Source organism: Arvicola amphibius, chromosome 1 (genome assembly GCF_903992535.2).
Source record: "Arvicola amphibius chromosome 1, mArvAmp1.2, whole genome shotgun sequence".
NCBI lineage: Eukaryota > Metazoa > Chordata > Mammalia > Rodentia > Cricetidae > Arvicola > Arvicola amphibius.
Genome location: NC_052047.1, coordinates 6,466,442 through 6,488,313, shown reverse-complemented (window position 1 = coordinate 6,488,313; position 21,872 = coordinate 6,466,442). Strand labels below are relative to the sequence as shown.

The following is a 21,872-nucleotide window of genomic DNA, read 5'->3' as shown; positions in this document are numbered from 1 at the left end:
ATGGCAAGTAGAGGAGGCTGGGCAGTAACCAGAGTATCACTGCCAAAACTACTAATGTTTTCAAAGATGATATGATAGCATAGTTAGTGATGGGCAAAATAATGGATTAATGGATGTAGATTTGGCTACTGACTCTTTCCAAAATGTGTTGAGGTACATTTCTATATCTATATTGAAAGTACTGAACATTTTTAGAAAACAAACAAAAACAGAAAAATATATGCCAATTAAAAAAGTGATCATATGCTTTGTTTTTAGATTAATTTCTTCTGACTAGAAAGCAATTTAACTGGGATAGTCTTGCATTCTCAGCATTTAAAATAATTATAGTATATTTTAAAAAGCTGAGGGTGCCCGCCTGCCCATCATTAACATGCCTCATAACTGGTTAGTCACGCGTAAAGCAGAACACGTTGGGTCAGGTGACAGCCCCGCCTGTTAGTGAGCAGCAAAAAGTCCCTGAGAAGAGCACAGAGCAGTTGAGGAAGGGGAGATATCTCCACTCCAGGGACCTCATAGGAGACTCAGTCTGTAAAGTTAGTCTCTAGTCTACCGTGCACTAAGAACAAAGCCCCAGTAGTCTGCATTCCTTTGTGGTAATTAGTGTTTTACCTTCTGAGCAATGACATCATCGGGTGCCTCGGGTTGTTTACTTGGGATCTCAGACTGAAAACAGGGTATTAAGTATAGACACATCAGGGGGGAAAAGCATATAAAGATATCAAAACCAAAATTTTCTTGAGGACCATAAGACATACAGAGGATGTACTCAACTCAAAGGGAATTAACATGACCTACTCGGCCACTTAGACAAGCACTGAGCTTGTACGGTTACTTCCTCGCTGACCAAAGAGCAGGGTATTAAATAAAATTTAAACATACCAAAGTTCCAGTGCCCTGAACAGACAGACAGAAACATTGCAAAACAAACTTCAGTGCTTTTATCACGGATGACTTCAAAAGAACACACACACACATACACACACACATACACGCACACACACGCACGCACGCACACACACGCACACACACGCACACACGCGCACACACACGCGCACACACACACGCACACACGCACGCACACGCACACACGCACACACACACGCACACACACACACACGCACACACACACACACACACACACACACACACACACACACGCTCCAAGTAACAACCTTGTGCCACATTTCTTCCTCCACATCCCCTAAGTCTGTGCTGTGACAACACACGCAATTTACTTTGTCATCTACATCTCTGTACACACAACCAGGGCTAACTGGTTGACATCCACCCTGCCACGGAAGCCCAGACACAGGTTCACTGCTTTCCAGTCAGCAGCAGGGAAAGCCACCAGTCAGCAGCAGGGAAGGTGGGCTGTGTCATCAGCCCCAACAGCAGCTTTTCAGGAAAGAATTTTAGAAGAATTAGCAGTCACCTAATTGACAAGAGGCAATTCGGCTGAGGGCCTGGTGCAGTTTCTATGCAGAAAGAGCCGGCTACAGAGAGGAAACAGTCGGCTACAGGAGGAAACAGTCGGCTACAGGAGGAAAACAGTCGGCTACAGGAGGAAACAGTCGGCTACAGGAGGAAACAGTCGGCTATAGGAGGAAACAGTCGGCTATAGGAGGAAACAGTTGGCTACAGGGAGGAAACAGTTGGCTACAGGGAGGAAGCAGCAGTTACAGGAAGGAAACAGCCAGCTATAGGGAGGAAACAGTCGGCTACAGGAGGAAGCCGCCAGCAGCCTTTCCAGTCGCCCTGCTAGCCAGGACTCCTGTTTGAGGATCCTCTCTTACTCTCCTGACCCTTCCTGTGTTCCCTGAGGGAACTTCCCAGCACTTCACGTGGTTTCCAGGACTTTTGCACTTTACAAGAAAGTAAGCAAGTGCCTCACACCAGAGCCTTGTAAAATACATGGCCGTATTCTGACCTGGGGAGGGGTCTGGTATGGAAGACAGTTGCCAAAACCCACTGAGACGGCCACAAGGGAAGTAAAAGCTTTCTGTTTCCAGGATTTTAGACAGGGTCTCATTCCCAAGCCCTGGCAGGGTGGAAACTCACTATGTAGATTAGAGTGGCTCCAAAATCAAGATAATCCTCTGGCCTGTGGTTCCCAAATACTGGAGGACTGAGGCGCCCTACCCAGCAGTAAGAAAAACCCACTTTAATTTTAAAAGTTCTTAAAATTCAACTGTGAGAAAGGAGGTTAAGTGTGTTGTAACTTAGGGTATGATGACCAAGCAAAGGCCCTTAGCTTGATCCTAACATCTTTGAACGTCTGTGACTACAAGATTACCCCGATAAAAACTTATAAGAATACTGAACCCAAATTAATAATAAGCAGAACTGTTTTAACATGTGCTCAATATTGAAATTAATAAAAAGAAAAAAAGCCTACAGGACAGATACATGATAAATACAAGATGGACCAATTACCATTGTCCAGATAAACTCGGCCTGTTCTACTGCAGCGCCCCAGGCAGAGGTGTGTAAAGAGTCCAGAAATGAATGGCAAACATGACCAGGATGCCCACAAAGTGTTATCACCTCAATTTCCTTTTACATAAAAAACTATACTAAATTATTATTATTATTATTGTTATTATTATTATGGTTACAGAAATCTACTTTTCTTACTTAAAATTTCTAGAAAATAATTTTATACTTTTTAACTTTACTATCTCTTAAACATGCTGGTGATGGACTTTCCCACATGAGCCGTTTAGTTTCGAGTCCTAGAAGATCTACATGAAAACAGAGGCAGCTACCAGAGTCTGTTAGTCAGAAAAGGAAATGTAGAACAATTCAGCTTCCTGCCCGGCGCTACCCCATGCTAATGCATATGCAGCTTGTACTTACCACATTGATGTTTGCAAAGAACACCACATTTACTTGAAATTTGAAGTTGTTTTTTGAAAAATAAAACCCAACCTATTTTAAAAATATTTAGTTACTCACGTATGTGTGTGTGTGCACACACGCGCACGCGTGCGTACATACACACGTGCATGTGTGAGCAAGTGTGGTACCACATGCATCACAGTGCATGTGTGCATGACAGAGGACAACTGGCCAGTTAGTTCTCTCTCCTTCTACCACAAAGGTTCAGGGATTGAGCCCAGGTCATCAGGTTTGCTGGCGAGCACCTTTACCTGCTGAGCCACCTTGCCAACCCAGGATCTTATTTTCTTGCTTTAGGACTCAGAGTCATGAGTCCGGGTTTTGCAGTTTCATTGCAGCCTGTGCTGACTTCCTAATGTCAGCTATGAGCACACATAATCCACACAACAGCAGTGCCGTCCAGCACAGCTCCTTGCATTATGGGAAGTGTCTCACCCTTCCAAACAGTCACTGTGCAGAGAGGGTTCAAGTGAGAATCTGAAACGCTGTATTTGGCTGAGTTTTGTCAAGGCATTAATTATTTAGGTTTCTTTGTTTTAATTTTATATTTTTACTTTCAAGACTGTGGCACATGAACCACCAAACATATTGTACATTTTATAAACAAACTTCAAAGTTAGACAAGCGACTCAGCTATTTTATAGTATAGTGTGCAGATTGTCAGGGCTTAAGAACCAACTGACTGGGGGCTGTGGGTAGGGCTGGGGTTCTGTTCCTCACATCTATGTGGTGGCTTCAACCATCAGAACTAGTTGCAGGGAGTCTGATGCTCTCTCTCTCACCTCCCCAAATCCTGGGCACATACACAGTGCACATATACACAAGCACGCAAAACACCCACACAATAAAATCCACACCCGTGATCTCAGCACTTGGGAAGTGGGGCGGAAGAGTCTGCATGTGAGGTCAGCCTGGACTATGAGACTCCGTCCCAACCTACCTCCCCCAAACAACCTCCTTGCCTGTCCTCAAAGGTCTAATAAACAAAGACATAGTAAAATGCAGAAATAATCACTAATTTAATTTCTAACAGAAAGATCTAACATAGAATTAGCTTTTTAATCCCCACTGTAGTCTACAGCTTATACAACAGAACACACAATGGAAACACGACAGAGAAACGATAATCACTCTGGATAAACAAGGTCCGTCCTGCTGGTCACTAGTCTTTGGGAGCTGTTTTCTCTTAATACACACCTGCTAACTGCAAGTAGCCTGGCTGTATTTTATAAGTTGGGCAGCAATGAGTTTAGGGAGTTGAAAGAAAGGTCAAACGACCTCTATTTCTAAAGACTTAACATGGCTGAGGGCAGGGGTGGAGAATATGGAGCTTAACCTTCAATAGAACATGCTCTGTATGGCTCTTGTACCCACCCCCCCCCCACACACAGAGTGTCACACTTGCACTCCACAGTCCTCCCCTAGAGGAAATGCTCGTCCACACTATGTTACCTTCAGGACCCAGAATACTGGCTCTTGCCTCTTTTAGTGGATATTTTTAAAATTTACTTCTTAAGTTACAAACAAAGTAATGGATTTTATTATGGAGATCTCTCTCTCTCTCTATCTCTCTCTCTCTCTCTCTCTCTCTCTCTCTCTCTCTCTCTCTCTCTCTCTCTCTCTCAAAAACCTGTCTCTAATCTGTTTGTCTACCTGTCTATCCACACACAAACATTTATACTTTGCTCATCTTTACCCACATTAAATTGACTCCCTCATACCCATCCTCCCAAATTTTTGATTTCCTGAGAGTACAAAACGTTCAGACTCAAGAAAATTCTCCTCAATGTTGACCAAACAGGAGATAAAGATAAAACAAGCCCATAACTTGAAGGGGGCAGAATACTGGTGGTCCTGCAGCTCAGTATTTAACTGCGAGTCGTTCAATAACAGAGATGAAACCTAGCAAACCATTTCTGTTTAGAATAATTCAAGGGCGACTATGTAGTCTAGCATGGCCTTGATGTCTGTGCCTCCCAGGTGATGTGATTACAGTCCTGTACCACCAGATGAGAATAGAAGCTTTGTCATGTGATCTGCCTAAGGGGCTTGAGGGTCTATGCTCATGTTGCACCCCACTATTGATCAGCTATAACCTTTCACAACGTAATCATATCCATGCGCTTATGGAAAGCAGGTGATGCTAAGCCGACTTCTAGGGCTCTCGGGAGACTCAGGCGAGTGCAGCTGCATGTGGCCTGCTCTGTGGACGCATCTGACTGTTTTGCAGACACACTCAACAACAGGCTGCATGCTCCATATAATAAAGTGGATATGCAATGCCTCTCAAATTCATCAGATCTTAAATTATTAAAACTTGAGTAAAATTATTGATTTAGAAAATTTTACCACATCTCAGGTTAACTTTTGATTTGAATATAATATATAACACTTATTATATTCAGTAACTGTCTTTACCTCCTCTCCCCCCCTTCACTCTATGTAAACACACCAACATTTCTCGCCTGCCTTGTATTTTCTAATACATAACCTGCTGTCGAAAGCCTAGCTCCATACGGTACACTCTTGCTGGGAGTGCTTCTTCAGCTCCCACACACAGGCTGGTGGACTCCTGCTTAGATGTATGCTGATGACACAGAGTGGTTAGCTATTGTCCTGGCTAGTCTTATACCAACTTGACAAACAAATTAGTTATCTGAAAGGAGGAAACTTCAACTGAGAAAATGCCTCTATAAGATGTGGTTGTAAAGCATTTTCTTAATTAGTGATTGATGGGGGAGGGCTCAGCCTATAATGCGTGGTGCCAACCCTGGGGTGTTGGTCCTGGGTTCTCTAAGAAAGTAGGCTGAGAAAACCACTAGAAGCAAACCAGTAAGCAGACCCTCCATGACCTCTGCATCAGTTCCTGCCTCCAGGTTCCTGCTCTGTGTGAGTTCCTATCCTGACTTATTTCAGTGATGGACTATGTGAAAGTGTAAGCCAAGTAAACCCTTTCCTCCCCAGCTAGCCTTTAGGTAATGGTGTTTTATTGTAGCAATAGAAACCCTAACTAAAACACATATGAATCGTGAATAGCTGTGTTTTCCCAATACTGAAGATTTCATATACTTGTACAAATTAGTAAGACTGTTCAAGAAAAAAAGGCATAACTACAGTAAGAACATTGTAGTTATGGGAAAAAAATCCATGAGTGTACACCTCACTGAGAGCAAATCCTGAGCTGGTTCTGTGTTGAGGTGAGTGCATTTATTTTACAGCCTAGACTCTATTAATTTCATTGTTAGATAATTCTTGCATGCCATGTATTCTGACTGCCCTCTCCCTGCACCCTCTCTCCTACTGTCCTTAATATTGCCTGTCCTGTTCCCAGGTTTATGGCTTTCGGGTGTTTTGTGACCCATGTAGTTTAACTGGAAGCCATTCCTGAAAGTGGTCAAGCTAAGTGAGAACTCACTTAAGCCTGTATCAAGTGGCCCTAGGCTGTTGTCTTAAGTTTCTGTCCTGCCCGGTTCCCTTGGTTAAGAGGCCGGGAACCAAGAAATGGCCTTCTCCAACAAACTGGCACCAATGTGGTTGACTAAAACCCACTTAAAAACCTGAGAGGGCTTGAAAAGGAATTATAGATACAAAAATACAGAGTTTTATATAGCTTCTTGCTGTTTGCTGGCAGCATGCTGCAGCTCCTTTAAGAGATGGTTTCCTGATTCAGCGGTAGCAAAAGAAAAAAAGCTGCGCAGTTTTGAAATGCCCACTTTCTGGGCTGTGCTCCCAGTGCAAACTCTGACTCTTTCAGGAGACCGAGCATTTGAATGGGGATTTTGAGCAACGTGCTACGGATTGCGTGGTGGCAACATGAACCAGCTGTGCGCCTAGAGATGGGGCAGTGTGCATGGCTCTCAGAGGCAGTGAGCAACTCCACCATGCTGGGCTGGGTAGGGCAAGCAGGCAATGCCATATTTCCCCTAGCAATGTGCAGCCTAAGTTTTTAAGCAGCACTTAATATTTAAGAAGTGCTCCTGGACAATAAAGAATTACAGATACACAATAGGACAGATTCAGATATACAAGATTTCTAAATGGGTCACAGTGTTGAATAAATATGTATGTAGTCTTGGGAGAGAGAAGGATATAGAGAGAAAGTAAATCATTTGAAAAAAAAAAAAAAACCCAAAATTTAAAGAGACAGAGTACAGAGATAAAATGATCAAGTAGGCTTCATCCCAGAGATACAGGGCTGGTTCCACATATGAAAACCTATCAATGTAATCCATCATATAAATAAACTGAAAGAAAAAAGCCATATGATCATTAACCACGAAGGCTGACAGACTCACCGCCACGCTGGTCTCCTGTTCCGTCTCCGGCACGTAAGGATAGTGGTTGTAGAACATGTCATTGCGTACCATCTTCTTCCTCATTCTGCAGGGCCCCTCCGTCATCTCCAGCATCCACTTGTCCAGGTGGGAGCCGATGGGCGGGCCCCACAGCCCGCGCTCCCGCAGGAGCTCACACTCCAGCTGGCACCACTCCTCTGTCACGTACTTCAGCGCGTTCTGCTGGCGCTGCAGGGAGAGAGGCCAGAACACAAACGACCTGAAACGAAGTTATAACTCAACCAGGTCATTTCAGTAAATATAACAAGTCATAGTTTAAGGAAAGAAGGCTGATGGCTTCATGAGAAGTGGGGTTTGCTGTGAACAAGCACTTGACATTTAAAAGAGACAGCAAACATCTCACCCAAGGGTGCAGGACACCAGGGCCAGTGTTGCAGATGCTCACCTCCTGATACTCCTTGTACTGTGTGTCCACCAGGTCACGCACAACAGCGATATGTGTAAACATCCACTGGGAAATCTCCTAGCAAACCGTAAGAAAAGAACCTTAGCATTTTCTGAATTTTTTTGGGGGGGGAGGGGAATGAGTCCGAAATTAGTGCCGAACAGTGACTTAAAATTTGGTCAAAAACTCTGTTTGTCTCCAGCTATGTACAGTAAAGTACACTATAGTGTGACACTTCCCAGTGTCCAGTTCCCCTCTTTTCCATAGGGATGGGCTCTCAGGACATCCCCAACCCCTTCCTGTATATGGATCCATAGGGATGGGCTCTCAGGACATCCCCAACCCCTTCCTGCACACTGGATCCATAGGGATGGGCTCTCAGGACATCCCCAACCCCTTCCTGTATATGGATCCATAGGGATGGGCTCTCAGGACATCCCCAACCCCTTCCTGTATATGGATCCATAGGGATGGGCTCTCAGGACATCCCCAACCCCCTTCCTGTATATGGATCCATAGGGATGGGATCTCAGGACATCCCCAACCCCCTTCCTGCACAGTGGATCCATAGGGATGGGCTCTGAGGACATTCCCTAATCCCCTTCCTGTATACTGGATCCTCCTCAAAGTTGGCTTCTTAGAAGCCTGCTATGGCACAACACATGCCAGGCACAAGCCAACTCCTTTAGGCCCTTCTTACACTGCCACTGGCCTAAGGGTCATGACAAATGAGGATGAAAAATTAATGAAGGAGGCAGATAAGATTGAAATAAACCAATCAAGTATTTACAACTAGACCATAAACATTCCTCTGTCACTCCTAATAATTTCTATAATTATCAAAAACTGTGAAAATGTTATCCGTTTGTCACTTGCTCCAGTTATTAAGTGGATTCTCATACTCAGTGCCACGTGCATCTTACAAGATGAAGACACGCAGAACCTGTCACCTCTCTCTTCTAAAGCAGAATGCAGAACAGTTCAACATCAAACCTTCTGCTTGCATATGTGAGCAGTATTAAATAAAACACCGCTGGAGAGATGGCTCAGTGGTTAAGAGAACTGCCTACTCCTTCGGAGGTCCTGAGTTCAATTCCCAGCAACCACATGATGGCTCACAACCATCTGTACTGAGATCTGGTGCCCTTTTCTATCTGATGCCCTCTTCTGTCATGCTGGCATACATGCCGATAGAGCACTCATATGCAATAAATAAACAACCAATAAAACAAAACAAAACACCGAAACTAGACCTGGAGATATAAAAATCCTCGAGGTATGAGCCACAGCACTAAGTCTTGTACCTGGGTAGAAGGGTTGTGTTTGTGAAGGCCACTTTCCTTTCGATTCCTTCTCGACCCTGTCAGTTTGGAAAGGCCGAAGCCACTGCTGACCCGGGACAGTTTGGATTGTGTGGTAGGCACCAAGGCTTCTCCCCGACTTATGCACTTCTTCTCATGGGCTGCAAATATAGAATTAGGCAACTGTACAATTCATCCTGCATTTATTAGGCCTTGACTATTACAGATCACAACCATCTCCCCATGATCCACCATTCCCTTCCTCGAGGTGCAGCACCCGGTGCGCAAGCACAGTCGGAGACAATGGCTGCAATGCAATAACAGGAAATGAGATCTGGAAAAATTGGACCATATTCCTGGAACATGAACGTGCCGGTCGCAGTACAAGGCCATGGCTGTTCTAGTTCATATCTGTTACTGAGCCCATGTAAATGCAGCTGCAGGTGTGCAGATAGAGAAAACACAGCAGCTCAGGAACAGAGCTCCCTGCACCTCTCCTGTGCCTGTGAGCCCATCTGGGGACGAGTCACCACAGATGAAGAACTGCTCCAATTACTAAAAGGCGCTCATCTCAGTTTCTTTGAGGTGTCACAGATTATTTATTGCTGGTCCTGTTTAAGGTCAGGTGTTTGAAAACTAATGTGGTAGCTGAATTTATATTTGGTTGTAATGTCACTCTCTTCTACTAAAATGAAAATTTATTTAAATTAGAATGTGTCTCTGTGTTAATTATTCACAATCTATTATCTCAAAACATTTGTGGTTGAGAATATTTTGGAACACAAAATGTCTTAGATTTGTGGAAAACTAGGAAGTATAAGCACTAAACACTGTATACCACTGAGGGTCCATAATATTGCTCCTTAACACCACCCAACAAATTAGTTTGTACCTAATATGATAAAAGCAGCTACCAAGGCACTTTTCATAAGAAAACCGTGCTTTAAGGACAAAGGGCGCAGACACGGACACGGAGCTGAGACAGTGACATCCACAACAGTGTTACTCTCTAAGCTCACGCGTGGGCAGTGCAGAGCCTTGGCTGCACAGAGTGACACGGGGGGCAGAGGCCACAGGGTCTCTGAGGGCCTTCTTACCCAAATGATTCTGCCAGCATTTCAAACCAGCCTCTTCGATGAGCGGCCGTGCGGTGGCTATGTCCACGTGGCCCCTGTCGTTCACGGGCAGGCTGACTCGGAAAAGCTCCTCCAGGACCTGCTTCTTACTGTGGATCAGCTCAGTCCAGACTCTGTTGACGGCTTTAATGAGAAGCTGACGCCCTTGAAAATGGAAAGAAAGAAAAGGATCCAGAGAGAACATGAAGGCAGCGTTTTCCTCAGGCTTCCCACCTAGGAATTTGAACTTTTGTATATAATTGTAACACACATTTTACAATTAGATCATATTCAGTTCGGTGAAGAGAGTTACTTAACTTAGATAAGCCAAAGTTAAGTTCTGCCTATGTGGAAAACATTCCCGAAAACCTTTCCATCCTGTGAAAATGATGTACTGTTCATTTATAAAACTGAATATTGCAACTATTTATCTACCAACTTTCACAAAGAATTGATGTCTCTGCTGTCCTTTACCCCCAACTGAACCTAGGTCCCATCTGTGGCACTCAAGTACTCTGCCAGGGCTATATCCTCGGGCCCCTAAAAACAAATTTTAACATATTTCTTTCTATAAATTAATTTTAAGTTAGAGCACAAACAATAGGGGTCGCCACGTCATCTCAAAATACACGTAATCCTTATTCATGCCTCCCATGGTCCCCCTCTCTGTAGTCACCCCCACTCCTCCCACCTTCCCCACTCTCCCACCATCTCTCCCTGTTCTCTCACGGTGACCCCTTTAACTCTTATGACCTCTGTCTGTCTGTCTGTCTGTCTGTCTGTCTCACACTGTACACACATTCAACTATAGATTCCACATGAAAATAAACAGAGTATTTCTTTCTCAGTCCAGCTTAGTTCACTTAACATTGGTTTTTCAGTATTATCTTTTGGCAAGATTTCATTTTTCATTATGGTCAACAAAATAATGTTGGACACATTTTTTTTCCTCGGCTGGTTCTATTTTTTTGGCTATTTTGTGTTACAGAACAGCACAGACACACATATGGATGGGCAAATACCTCTAAGTAGGCTGACTTAGATCTTTGGGTATACACCCAGGAGAAGAACAGGTCGGTAGCTCTTCTTTTCTTTTGAGACAGAGTTCACTACACAGCTTTGGCTATTGGCCTTGAACCTACAGACATCTGCCCGCTTCTGCCTCCTGAGCGCTGGTGTTAAAGGTGTGCACCACCACAGTTGGCTCACTTTTTTACATTTTTTGAGGAACCTCCACACTCACTCTCATGGTGGCTGAATCAGTTTATACTCCCACCGACAGCAGCTGACCCATCCTTAGTGAGCCTCAGAATCCCTCTGAAGGCTTGTGACAGACAGCCATTGTCAGCCCTGGAGATTCTCATTCAAGAGATCAGAGGGGTTCGATAATCCACAGTCTTATGAGTTCCAAGTGAGTCTACAGAGCACACTGCAGGAACAAAGTTTCTAAACCTCCAGTTCTGAGGGGCAAATCTCAGTATTGGGGACCAAGACATTTTAGGAGAAAACAGAAGTACCAATTGCTTAGATAAAGGAATGAAGGGGAGACTCTGAGCTCTGGCCTTCCCAGGAGAGGACCACACATTATACCACCCCGTGGGATTGCTGGGAGACAGACACTATGTAGTGATCGCAGCTTGGACCTGGAACACATGAAGTAAGAAATCAATGTATGTGATGTTTATAGAGCTAGGAAAGATGAGATTCTAAAAAAAGAGAGTAAGATGTGGGAACCTGAAGCAGGAGGATCACTGCCATCTCAGGGCTAAATTTACGTACATAGTTCAAGGTCAGTCTGGGTATGCAGTGAGACCCTGTCTCAAAAATAAACACACAAGCAAAAAGATGAGATGGTCCCACTGACCACCTGCCTCTAATGGGGATGTGTTAGCACAAGCACCAGGCAGCTCTCTTTCTAGACAGTGCCACGTTCTTGACTGCAGCACAAAGGCCACCAACTTTCATGAGGAGGCTGAAGGTCGGCTTTGCCAGCCTCACAGTTCTACCCATCTCGGCATTCGAAGACTGTCTGTGGAGGTTGGCAGACGGACAGGTTGGCTAGGTGAGTGGTTTCTGAAACCAATGTTGTTGTGTCTAAGCCTGGAGATGCACAGCACCACACCCACAGCCAGCGAGGGGCAGTTACCTTCACTGATATCTTGGCTGTAGCCCCCGTCGGGTTCAATGTCTGAGGGAATCATGATGTGCCATGTGGTCATGCGTGCTTCTGCTTCCAGGCCAAATCCTTCCACGTTGCTGAAACAGTCAAACCAGATTCAACTGTGAAGGCATGATTATAGCTGAGAGACATAATGACTGAGAATTACTGCGCAGACACCGGCCACATGCCATCACTCCTTGGCTGGCAGACAGACATTCCGCAGATGCGAACAAGACTCCTGGTTTGACACAAACGTACCATTTTTGAGGGCTGAGCTCACAAATGCACTTAGCTACACATAGCTCAAAGCCCCTCAAGACGGCGATGGCACAGTAACAGGTTTTAGACAGTGTTTATCTTAAAATTGCAAAAGGATCACTTCTCTAAAAACACTGCTGCATGCCAGGGTCCTTCCCTGGTGGCTCCCCTTTGTTTCATTTGCAGCTGACCTGAAGTCAAGCTCTTCCCCATGGAGGTAGCTCCACACGTGGCTCTGCCTTCTACACCAGTAGATGGCCAACACAGAAAGACCCCAAGGCGTTTTGTCTCATACTGCTTTGAGATTCTTTTTTAATCTTACTGGTCTTTTGCTTGTACATTATGCTTTCTAGCTTTGTACTTTTATGGATTTTGTTTGTGCATGGATGTGCCTGTGTGTTTCTTGTTTATCCCTATTTTCTTTTTATTTTGGTTTGTGTAGTTTTTGCTTGTTTGTTTGAGAGAGAAAGAGAGAGAGAGAGAGAGACAGAGAGAGAGACAGACAGACAGACAGACAGAGAGACAGAGAGAGAGAGAGAGAGAGAGAGAGAGAGAGAGAGAGAGAGAGAGAGGTGGTAGTTGGGTTGATAGAATCTGGGAGGAGTTTGGAGGGAAAACCATGATTGGAATCTATTGTATGAGAATAATTTTTTTCAATAAAAAAGCAATTTTCTTTTTATAATTACATGAATTACATATGATGATTAACAAATTTAAAGATGTAAAAGTAAAAAGAGAACAATCCTCACTATCTCTGCTGAAATACAACACTTGCCTAATCTTTTTTTCATAAAGCAGTAAATAAAACTCATTAAAGGGAAAAGGAAAATAAAGAGTTTTGACGGGATGCTATCAAGACAACAGGACAAACAGAACCCGAGAAACTTACCTTCCAACATGCAGATTAATTAGGCAGTGAGCAAGACAGCTAATGAATTCTTGGTCGTGGTTGCCGGGTCCCAGGATCAAGTTGCGGTTTACAGTAAGGACCCTGAGTGAATCAAGGAGAGCCACTTGCTGAGGGACAGTTTTGTGTGCACGTGAGAACTGGTACAAGATGGTCCTATTGAGGCAGTGATAGACCGCATCAAGTGACAATCCCTGTGATCTTCTCTTTGACTAAAGGAACGAAAGATATGTTTTCAGTAACAGGACAAAAACGTAAAACCCGCTGTCATTCACAGGCACGCACAGACCAGCTACCATGCAATGGGTGTCCTTGCTCATACGAATTCAGAACCCAAGATCACATAAGTGCAATTTTAGAATGTTAGAGCCTTGTTCAGCCCCCAGTGAGGACAGTCCATGTCTGTGCTGCGGAGTGGCCTCCCTGAGAACACGCAGATGACACCTGGGAGGAAGCTTCCACCAAGCCAACTCTGTTAGCGTGAGTGGCAACTCTATGGCAACTGAAGAAATTCCAGGAGAGTCAGTGAGGGCAGTCCTGCACTCTGGCTTCATCCCTCACCTGAGAGCTATCTCTGGCTTAAGTATCAAAGTACATCTTCAGAGGGAATGAACGGTACCCGCTACCATACACCAGCTGAACATGGCACAGGGCAAGCGTTGCAGCTTGGCATGGAGATGAGAATTTTTTCCCTTTCATTTACTTTTTACATCTTTAAATTTGTTCATAATACCACAAGTCATTCATGTAACTATAAAAGGGAATTTTCCTGTTTTATTGAATTTTTTTCTTCATACTACGGATTCTAATCTCAGTTTTCCTTCCCAACTATTCCTGAATTCTCCCCACCCACTCAGACACACACCCTTTCTGTCATTCTCTTTAGAAAACAAACAGGCAAACAAACAAAAAATCAGAATAAAAAATGAAATAGAAAAAAATTACAAAGTAACACACACACACACACACACACACAAACACAAAAACATAAAACCCATAAAAATGCAAGCCCATTATATACATGGAAAAGTAATCCTACTTTTCTACATTGTAAGAAGTGTACCAAGCCTGACCAATGCTCTTTGGTCCAGCATGCATGGGGGAATGACATTCTCAAAGGAATATGGATGACAGTGAACTGGAGGCTCACAGATGAAGGGACATTTCCTCATCTCATGCCCCGTAGTCTTCATACGACACTATCATAGCTTATCGAGCTGTATCGACTTAAGGCATGTGAAGTGCTTGGGTTGGAAAGGGTCGGCAGGAGAAGGATCAGTTTAGAACCCAGGCACTTCAGTAAAGAGAGCACTGGCCGCAGTTAAGGGAGGAGGATTCGATATTTCTCAATTCATCTTTACAAAGCTTAGGTGTATCAAATGTTAATCTTCATTATCTTATTAATTATACCTACTTCCAATAATTCTGACACCACAGGAAAAAGTTAAAAGAAAAACGTGTGCTCCACAGTTAATAGAGACAATGGATTACCTGTGCAATGAGTTGAATTATAAAATCTATAAGAAGTTTAGATTCTTTGTTGAACATGCCTTGCCAAAGCTTGTCCACCACACGCTGTGTGAAATAAAATACGTTGTTCACCAGCACCTGGTAGCTTCCTCCACTGGTAATGGGCAGAGATGCATCCTCCCCTAAGTCCAAGTAGGAAAAGATATCTAAGAAAATTGACATCTACCAGCACAAGACCAAAGACACCAGGCTAAGGCAAGACAAGTGTACCCAGTCCTCAGGAAACATGGCCACGGGTTTTAAGAAAATGACATGCATGGCCAGAAATCAGGATAAACATGGAAAAGATTATTTTTTTTTTTTACCAGGTTTCAAGCTTTGTGGGCTGGAAGTCCCTGCTAACACTCCTACACCAAAGGACAGCCTGTGAGAAGCTAAGAGTTCTGCAGCTAGAACCTCAGCAACAGCGCATCTTCACCCGATAAAAAGTTCAATTAAAGATGGATTAAGTGTGAATAATGAATGGGGGTGTGGGTGGGAGGGGCGCTTTCTCAGCAAGACTGTTGTGGCGCACTTCCCACAGCAACCAAGTGACGCATGTGGGCATGAGATTCACAAAACCCTGACACCGAGGCACCTCAGGCAGGTGCCACAGACAGCCATGCCCAGAGTGCAGGCTCCCTAACCAGGGGGGACCCCAGTGTTACCTCCCTATACTGTGGAGACCACACAGATCACTGAGTACCCCCACTTCTAAGGAGATGATCTCAGGGGATAAGAACAGGCACAAAATGTGAACTGACATTTAGTGATAAAAATTCAGTTACATATTAAGGCAATAATTAAGTTGTCCTGGCAAATTACTTTACGAAAATATTAATTTACCAGAAACGTTCTACAATTCATATGATCACTCAGAGTAGGTCAGAGAGTAAATTGTTCAAACTTCTATAGTTTTGCTTTCCAAGAAGGGTTTCACTAGGTAGCCTAGGCTTTCCTTGAACTTGCAGTCCTCCTGAGGCAGCATCTGGAGTCACGCCTGAATGACAGGCAGGCAGCTGTTCCTGGCTTTGAACTAAAACATTTTCTTCTCTCAGAAATTTCATGTTGTTTGATACAAAAGTGATGTGTCTATTGTAAATGACTTTCTCAAGTGTTAATTCGTATTGCAACCCAGTACAAATGCCTTGAAAGAATATAGTCCAGCGCCTTCTGACTTTCTGACCCAAAGCCGTCCTGAAGAATAGCGTGCACATACCTGAGATCCCACTACCCAACAGACACACGGAACATACACGCTTGTGGCTCCTGAATAACAATGTTCACAGCAGTTTTAATGGCGTTGTCTCTAACAGGAACCTCCTATATGTCTATCAGCAATAGTATTTATTAATAAGCATGTGTACATGGGCACAGCACTATATAGTGATGACAGACAGCACTGCTGAATACAAAAATGTGATAGATCATCTCAAATGAAGAGGTCAGACAGAAAGAAAGAAGGGAGATTAGAGAGAGGAAAGCAGCAATGTATGCACTTTTAAAAAATGAAAGCAAACGCAGAATTACCCAATAACACATCAGCTGCAAGCAAGTGGTCCATCACGCTATCCAAAATGTGCGTCTGGAATTCTTTCTGCTGAGTTCTTGTAGATCGTTCAGGAGAGGCCTAAGTAAAACAACACACACACCAGGATCAGGAGGAAACCTAACCACACAAAGACGGGTCCACCTGATGAAAGCAGGCCACACTGGAGTGTCTCATCATTTATCAGTACTTAATTTTATTTAAAAGACAAAAATGTTTCTAGCTCCAGGAGGTGGAGACTTATTTATGGTGACTGAGTTATACAGGAATTTAGTCCTCCGAGTCTTCAAAGCGATGATGGAACGTACACTCCTTACTGGCCCAGCTGCCCAGGTAGAATGGTCCTGTTGGGACTCAGCAGCCAAATTGTTAAAGAACTCAAGATTTTATGAATGCAGGCATCACCGTGTCTCTGGAAAGAGCTCATTAACATGTTCTTATGTGCTTTCGCATATGCATTTATGCCCTCTTTAACTGGCAAATGCCACTTTGAAATGGGGAAATCCCTATTTTAGAGACAAAGGGTGACTGCTGGGTTTTGTCAACTTCGCACAAACCTTGAGCCATTTTGGAGGAGATACTCTCAATGGAGGAAGTGCCCTAACCAGGCTGACCTGTGAGCAACCTGTGGGTCATTTTCTTGATTATTGCTTGATGTGGGCAGGTCTAGCTCACTGTGGACTGTGCCGTCCCTAGACAGGTTGCCCTGGTTGTATAAGAAAGCAGGCTGAGCCAGCCATTAGGACCAGGTACGATGGTCAGAAACAGTCCTGGCTCTGTGTTTTCCTGTTTGCAACCCACCAACAGCATGCCTCTGCCTACAAATACAAACCAACAGCATTCCTGTCGACAAATACAAACCAAGAACATTATGACAGTTGAAATTGTCCACTGCATGTCAAAGGCCTGGCATTTCAGGACAACTCAAGGTTCCCTAGTGTCTGGCCATCTGCCAGGTCCTGTACTTGAAAGCTAGGTTGCCGCCCTAACAACCAATAGAAACAGCTGTCAGAATGCAGCTCAGCTGTGTCCTAAGCTTTCACCTCAGTGTCACACTCAATCCATCCTCTATGAACAGGGAGCCCGGGCACCACGTCACACTCAACCTATTCTACATGATTCTGTTAGTTCTAGAGACTGCTAGAGAAAATAGACTCACATGGCAGATATAACCAAGAAAGCATGTTCTCCTATGACAAAACTGGCACTAATAAGACAGAGAGAGTGTGGTTCACAGTGAGCAGATTAACGATTAACGTGTTTAAGACCCTCCCTTCGTGCGGGGAGGCGGTAAATACACAGCTCTGCTCTTGAGTCCCTCCAGGAACAAACCTTATAATCAGAAGATTAACAATCATGCTTTTTAAGGAAGGCATGGAAAACAGTAATATTAACTAGACTGATTTTTTTTTTTTTTTTTTTTTTTTTTTTTTTTTTTTTTTTTTTTTTTTTGGTTTTTCGAGACAGGGTTTCCCTGTAGTTTCTAGAACCTGTCCTGGAACTAGCTCTTGTAGACCAGGCTGGCCTCGAACTCAGAGATCCGCCTGCCTCTGCCTCCCGAGTGCTGGGATTAAAGGCGTGCGCCACCACCGCCCGGCTAGACTGATTTTGTATACAGACATATTATATAAGGGTGTAAAGTTCTTTTCTGTTGCAAGTTACTTTCATTTACATGTATGCTTATGTAGGCGTGTGGTGCCTGAGCTATCTCTCCATCTCTGTTTTTTAAGAACAAGCGTCACCCTTTCTGGTGAAGATGGAGTCCTATCTCCCTTTTGGGCAGGGATGTAGTTGAGTTATTACACAGCACACCAAGGGACTATGCCACCTGTTACAGGGGATCAAGACATGAAAATCTGCCTGTAGCTTTAAAGAGTTTAACATCCCCCAGGGATTCAATCTGACACTGCTGTTGTTTCCAGACTACAATCCTCACACTCAGCTCTCCAGTACAAAAGGCACAACTCTACACACCTACGATGAGACCATACTTGAGGTTGACACAGGTCAATATATAATTATAAATATAATATATTCCAAAATATAATATATCATTCCTGCTTATATACAAAACAAAAACAGAAGTCCGTAAGTTACTCATGACCAATTGCTTAGCTGTCAGTGTTCTCAGGAGCTAAAGAGATGCTCTCACTGGTCAGGCACACTTGCCCATTCCCTTACCTCTATGCCAACCTTGGAGCCTTTATCTTTCCTGCACACTTCTGTTGAAAACCATCTTGTGATTCCAGTGTTTGGTTTTGAGGGTTTCCCCCCTAGATACTAAGGTGCTAACCATCTCTCTTCTTGAGCTGTTCTGTTTGTTTGTTCATCATCGAGCTCTATCACCAGACTCCAATACAGAGCTCCATGGTGGAGCGCTGTCCCTGCTCGCCTGATCTCCACCACTGAGCTCCATCACCAGGCTCCACCATGGAGCTCTATCACTGGTCTCCACCACTGAGCTCCATCACCAGGCTCCACCATGGAGCTCTATCACTGGTCTCCACCACTGAGCTCCATCACCAGGCTCCACCACGGAGCTCTTGCCAGCTCCATCACCAGGCTCCACCACGGAGCTCTTGCCAGTTCCGTCACCAGGCTCCATTACAGACCTCTATCACTGGTCCCCATCAACGAGCTGTTCCACCAAGCTCCAGACCTAGCTCTATTAACGCCTCAAGGTTTCCAGAGCAACAAGTTCTATCAGGCAAGATTTTGATCGTGTGGTTTACTGCTGACACACGATTCTCTCTGCCAATTTCAAAAACTTGTGGTCTTGGTTAAGATGCTTCTAAATTCCACAAGTGACTTCTTTTAATTGGCCAAATGGAGATGTTTTCAAAAGACTGAGATAAACACCTTCCATGGTTTTGAGGTTGCAATTAAAAAGTTAACTGCAGTAGTCACCAGAGGGAGCAGAGAAATCTGTTTGTCTAGCTGTGAGCATGTGACATGTTTCCATCCCATCCTTTGAAGAGAGCAGTCCCCACACATCTTAGCCGCACACCTTGCACAAGCAAGGACTCTTTGGTACCATTTCCGTGCACTGCCCAGAAGAGTCAGGCAAGGGATGAGTCATTCAGATTCTTTCTCTCTGATCTATTTTCTTTAGTGATGTCAGTAGATGAATATTTTGTTTTGGTCATTTGACACTGTTGTTTAGAATCAAACCCATAGTCTTACACAGTCTACCACAGAGTGAGACACCCAATTCTAGATGAGCACCTGAGAATGGTTTTGGGGGATGCTTCACATCTACAGCCAGCAACGAATCCGCTCAAGTGCAGAGTCTCACTTTCTCCTGTGCCACTGATCCTCTCACTCCCCACAGCAGGGAATAACCAGAAGCCTGCGCCCTGGGGAAAGGTCGCTGGCGTGTGCTGAGTACCTTCTATGTGCAATACACCGTGCTGGAAGATGCACTGGACAGTGGGCGCAGCCGTGGGTGGCAGTGTCTAGAGGGGCTGGCACGCACACACTGTGCCTGTGAGCTGACGCCGGCCTGTGTCCACAGGCAGATAAACCCCCCTCGAGCAGAGTCCTACTCACTGCACCCAAAGGCCTTTTCTCCAGTTCTGCTCATAGCACAAGGGCAGAGATGAAGTGTGACACAAATAGTCACTATTCCTGAGCCCTGATTGGAAAAGTTTGCCATAGGAGAAAAAGTGATAAAGGACTAAAGTAGAAACATGCTTGAGGAAAGGAAAAAAATAAAAATGGAACCAAGAGACAGGATTCACCATCCATGTAGCATTAAAAACTACCTACTCTTACATGTTTTCCTATACGTTACCCAGAAGAATTAGAAGTCTCAAACTATTCTGCATAGAACTTAATTGGTTACTAATGTTTTCATTATAAAAGCAATGCAGGCAAATGATACGTGCATTTCCTTGTCTTTACCTCCAACAAAAGATCAATTAGAGGAGTTTGCTTGCTAGCAGGGGTGAGGCAGAGGTTGTCAATCATTAAAACTCTCATGAAGTCAAAAACAAACTTCTTAGCTGGGTGATTGGTTAAATATGTCTTGGTGCCCACATTGCAGTACTCTGATTGGCTCCTGTTCATGCCTGTGTCTGCGGCAAAGGCTTTAAATTCTTCTGCTGGAGAGCCAACCTCGTCATCAAGATCTGTCACCTGACGGAAGGAATCAAGGGCAATCACGTTAGAGTGCATATTGACACCTCACCTCCATGTTTGCCAAAACTGACAGCAGAGGCAGCAGCAGTGACATCGAAAGCAGGGCTACTTCCCTTGAGCCTTTGCTTCCCGTTACGCTAGTCAGTTCAGGACCAGACTCTTCTATCCCGGCTTTCAAAGCAGGAATCTGGCACTGCACCATGCTACTCAACACTTCCAACAGACCCTTGGAAATACATCTGCTTTATGGGGAATATGAACACTTCAGATACATGACATGATATCATGGGGACAATTGTACCTGCCTATCTAAAGCTATCTGCTGAGAAGCCAAATGTCACCGGTCAGAGAAGAATCTATATAATGGCGAGCCCCAAGGGTTGAGCTATCTTTTTTTTTTTTTTTTTTTTTATTTTACAGCTGAAGAAAATCAATTAAACAAAATTTCAGCCAAGCCAGAGAAAGAGTTGTAGACAAATCCCAGATGTTGAAAAGGAGATGTTAAGGAAATGTTGTAAGTCCATATATGCATGCACGTGTGCATGTGTGCACACGCACACACACCCACACCCACGCCCACAAATATGTATACACTTACTTTTTAAACCAAAACAATGACTCTAAAACTCAGAGTGTTAAGGTCATCACAGTCTGTCTCTATAAGTCAGGAATGGGCACCTCACATTTATATAGAGGAGAGAATTAGTGTGAAGAAGAACGTTTTTACTTCAGACCCTGCAATACATGACAGGAACAGGAATAGTGAACTATCTCTTTGGGCCTCTCTGAAAGGACAGACGTCTTTGTAGTCTGTCTGATTGTAGACTAATATTTTCCTGTTAAGTTAGTACAAAATAAAATGTTGCACAAGGTAAGAAAAGTTGAGCAAAAGAATCACATTCATTTCATCACTGATGAAGAAAATCAACTCTATAAATCACTTGGTAAACATAAAACCCAGCAAACATCTACTGTCTAAAACAAAAACCAGTTCGTTTGGCTAGAATCCTGTTACTAAGAAGAACAGTTTCTAAGCACACAGCCACCATCTCCTGGAAAGACATGCAACAGCAGCTGCCTGGACAGAGGCATCAGCAATAAACTCCCAACAGCATGGAGACAGAAAGCAGGGAGTGCAGTCTGTGGATCTCGTAGGGGGAGACCCTGACAGTGAACAGTGACAGAGACGTGATACAGAAGGTGACAAACAGACAAGCTAGTCAGGAACTTAGGGGGAAAACGTGCTTCCTCCAGAGCAGACCAATTCCAGCCTGACCAGTCCCTTGACTTC

At 44.1% G+C, this 21,872-nt stretch overlaps 1 protein-coding gene across 8 annotated transcripts in view; it reads right to left on the bottom strand.

Moving 5' to 3' along the window:
* Wdfy3 (WD repeat and FYVE domain containing 3) overlaps positions 1 to 21,872 on the bottom strand; it is a 231,511-nt gene that overhangs the window by 42,782 nt on the left and 166,857 nt on the right. For 7 of the 8 annotated variants that reach the window (XM_038344793.1, XM_038344848.1, XM_038344802.1 and 4 more), the window contains 10 exons: positions 20,345 to 20,578; positions 16,423 to 16,522; positions 14,875 to 15,035; positions 13,366 to 13,595; positions 12,204 to 12,313; positions 10,040 to 10,222; positions 8,946 to 9,103; positions 7,642 to 7,719; positions 7,197 to 7,424; positions 613 to 666 (listed from right to left, as the gene is read on the bottom strand). In XM_038344793.1, the coding sequence (XP_038200721.1) occupies positions 613 to 666; positions 7,197 to 7,424; positions 7,642 to 7,719; positions 8,946 to 9,103; positions 10,040 to 10,222; positions 12,204 to 12,313; positions 13,366 to 13,595; positions 14,875 to 15,035; positions 16,423 to 16,522; positions 20,345 to 20,578 (1,536 nt within the window). The remainder of the gene's footprint in view (positions 1 to 612; positions 667 to 7,196; positions 7,425 to 7,641; positions 7,720 to 8,945; positions 9,104 to 10,039; positions 10,223 to 12,203; positions 12,314 to 13,365; positions 13,596 to 14,874; positions 15,036 to 16,422; positions 16,523 to 20,344; positions 20,579 to 21,872) is intronic. The other variant, XM_042055892.1, reaches the window with a different exon arrangement.